This window comes from Gossypium arboreum, chromosome 12 (genome assembly GCF_025698485.1).
Source record: "Gossypium arboreum isolate Shixiya-1 chromosome 12, ASM2569848v2, whole genome shotgun sequence".
Taxonomy (NCBI): Eukaryota; Viridiplantae; Streptophyta; class Magnoliopsida; order Malvales; family Malvaceae; genus Gossypium; species Gossypium arboreum.
Window position 1 is genome coordinate 65,156,343 of NC_069081.1, and position 2,486 is coordinate 65,158,828.

At 38.6% G+C, this 2,486-nt stretch overlaps 1 protein-coding gene across 1 annotated transcript; it reads right to left on the reverse strand.

Annotated features, from left to right (window-relative positions):
* Nucleotides 1-215: 215 nt before the first annotated feature.
* Nucleotides 216-1,519, reverse strand: LOC108477594 (uncharacterized). Its single transcript, XM_017780123.1, has 4 exons — nucleotides 1,464-1,519; nucleotides 1,151-1,310; nucleotides 875-943; nucleotides 216-659 (listed from the first exon to the last, which is right to left on the reverse strand). The coding sequence occupies exons 1-4, from the start codon at nucleotides 1,517-1,519 to the stop codon at nucleotides 216-218; spliced, it is 729 nt and encodes a 242-aa protein (XP_017635612.1).
* Between the last annotated feature and the right edge of the window lie 967 nt (nucleotides 1,520-2,486).

Genomic DNA, 2,486 nt, shown 5'->3' on the forward strand with positions numbered 1-2,486 from the left:
ATGAAAACCATTGTCGAAAACATTATTGAGTACCAACTTTACGACATTCTAAGCTCATATATGCCAAAATTCCTAAAATACCTCTAAAACTCCTAGACCCTATTTTGGGGTGTTACAATTCCCCCACACTAAAAAGAATTATGTCCTTGAAATTTACCTGAGCTAAACAAATAGGGGTACTGACGTCTCATCGCTTCCTCGGTTTCCTAAGTAGCCTATTCCATTTTGTGGTTGCACCACAAAACTTTAATCAACGAGACTCTCATGTTTTGCAACACTTTCACTTCATGATCTAAAATCTCTATTGGCTCCTCATCAAAAGTGAGATTAGGTTGAACCTCAATCTCCTCTACTGGCACAATATGCGACGGATCTGAATGATACTTCCAAAGCATAGACACATGAAAAATATCATGGATTTGCTCAACGTACCTTGGACTCAACGTACCCTTCCTATCGAACCTCAAAACCTCTTTCCATGGAGAAAGTTTCAAGAAGACCTTATTACCAACTTGAAACTCTATATCTCGACGATTCAAATTCGCATAAGATTTCTCTCTACCTGTTGCGGCTTTCAACCTTTCACATATTAACTTTACTTTCTTTTTGGTTTTAGAAACTAGATCTGGTCTAACAACATGCTTTTCATCTACCTTCGTCTAACATAAAGGAGTCCTACACCTTCTACCATACAATGCCTCAAACGGTGCCATGTGAATACTCGCTTGGAAACTATTATTGTAAGTAAACTTTGCTAAGGGCATATATCGCTTTCAAATACCACTAAACTCAATCACACAACTTCGCAACATATGTTCTAACATTTTAATTGCCCTCTCCGAATGACCATCAATTTAGGGATGATAAGCCGTACTGGAAGTAAGCTTCGATCCCAAAGCCTTTTTGCAAACTCTTCCAAAACCTTGAAGTAAACCTCAGATCCCTATCGAAAATAATCAAAACTAGAACCCCATGAAGATGAACAACCTTAGCAATATACAACTTTGCCAACTTCTATGAACTCTTCAAAAATCGATCATTTATAACCCAAACCGAATCTTTCTTCAACGGAGTCAATGCCAAACCCGAAACAAAATCTATAGTAATCATTTCCCACTTCCATTCAGGGATCGCAATAGGTTGCAACAACCACAAAATCCGCAACTTCACGCTCCAACCCAGACCACCAATAAATCCCACGAAGATCATGATACATCTTTCCACCACCAGGATGTGTAACATAAGGGCTGCTATAGACTCGATAAGGATCGCTTGCCTTAAATCCACATCTTGTGGCACCTACAACCTTCCTAAACAAATTCAAGATACCATCATCATCTATATGAAAATCCCCCTTAATTCCTTGCTCAACCTATCGAATCCTCTTTAAAAAATCCGCATCTAATGGTTGTTTTTCCTTAATTTGCTGCAACAATGTCATCCTCACTTGAAGTTCAACATACAAACCACCATCACTATCTAAACTCAAGTGCACAAACATAGGTCTCAACTCCGTCATCGACTTGCTACTCAAAGCATCAGCAACAACATTCATGTAACACCCCGAAATTAGGCCTAGAAGTATTGGGCCTTGAGAGTGTGAACTGTTAGTAGGCGGCTTATAAATATTTTATTTGAGCAAGAAAGTGTCACAAATTGCATGTTTGGTGTGGTGGTTGAATGGATTGAATGTGTTTGGGGATGTCTGAGAACTCCTGGGTTCAAATCTAGGCTTTAGCAAAATTTTAGTTTTTCCCTTAAGTGAACCTTGGCTTTAGCTTGTAGGCCTTACAAATATTAGTGGTTAAAAGTTATCACAAGGAAGTATGTGGTCTAGTGGTTGCGGCGTCATTAATGTGGAAAGGGATCTTGAGTTTGAATCCCATGGTTTGCAAGGTACATTTATTTTATTTCCATGAGGTGAGAGAGGTAGAGTTGGATTAAAACTCTCTTGAGGTGGTTGTGGAACTGGTCAATGGGAGAAAATCAAGGGATATGATAATGGTTGTTATGGATATAGAAGAGAATTGGGTGGAGAAAATCAAGGAATTTCAAACTTGGAAAGTGTTGTAGTCGAATAGGGAATTAATGTGTCCAAATTCGGCTAAGGGGTCCTTTTGTGTGCATTTTCGGCAATTGGAGAGTTTTGGGAGTTGTTCTCTTTGTGCAATTTCGGTTTGGGGAATTGAGTGCCGACTTTTCTCTTTTTTTCAAGTGTAGCCGAATCCAAGTGTAATATTTGGGCAGTTTTGTGTGACTCATTACTTCTCTATTACTTTTCAAGTGCATTCACTTGAACGATTTCTTGTTCCTCTTGCTCTTAGTATTATCTTCTTTGGTATGTTGTTCCTTGATTAGCTGAACCTGTATTTCTCTTTTCTCTCAATCAGGTCGATTACATTCTTCAATTACCTTTCTTCTCCTATCAATATTCCTTTTGGATCTTGCCAAATATATCAGCATCTTCTTCTCCTCCTCTCTGTTTA

Bases quoted from the DNA above. Each gene is read 5' to 3' on its own strand.
- LOC108477594 (XM_017780123.1), bottom strand. From the start codon at position 1,519: ATGACGGAGTTGAGACCTATGTTTGTGCACTTGAGTTTAGATAGTGAT. The intron at 944-1,150 runs GTTGTTGCAACC...TATTTTCGATAG, and splicing joins GTGAAGTTGCGGATTTTGTG to GGATCTGAGGTTTACTTCAA. The intron at 660-874 runs GTACGGCTTATC...CCTTTATGTTAG, and splicing joins GGGATCGAAGCTTACTTCCA to ACGAAGGTAGATGAAAAGCA.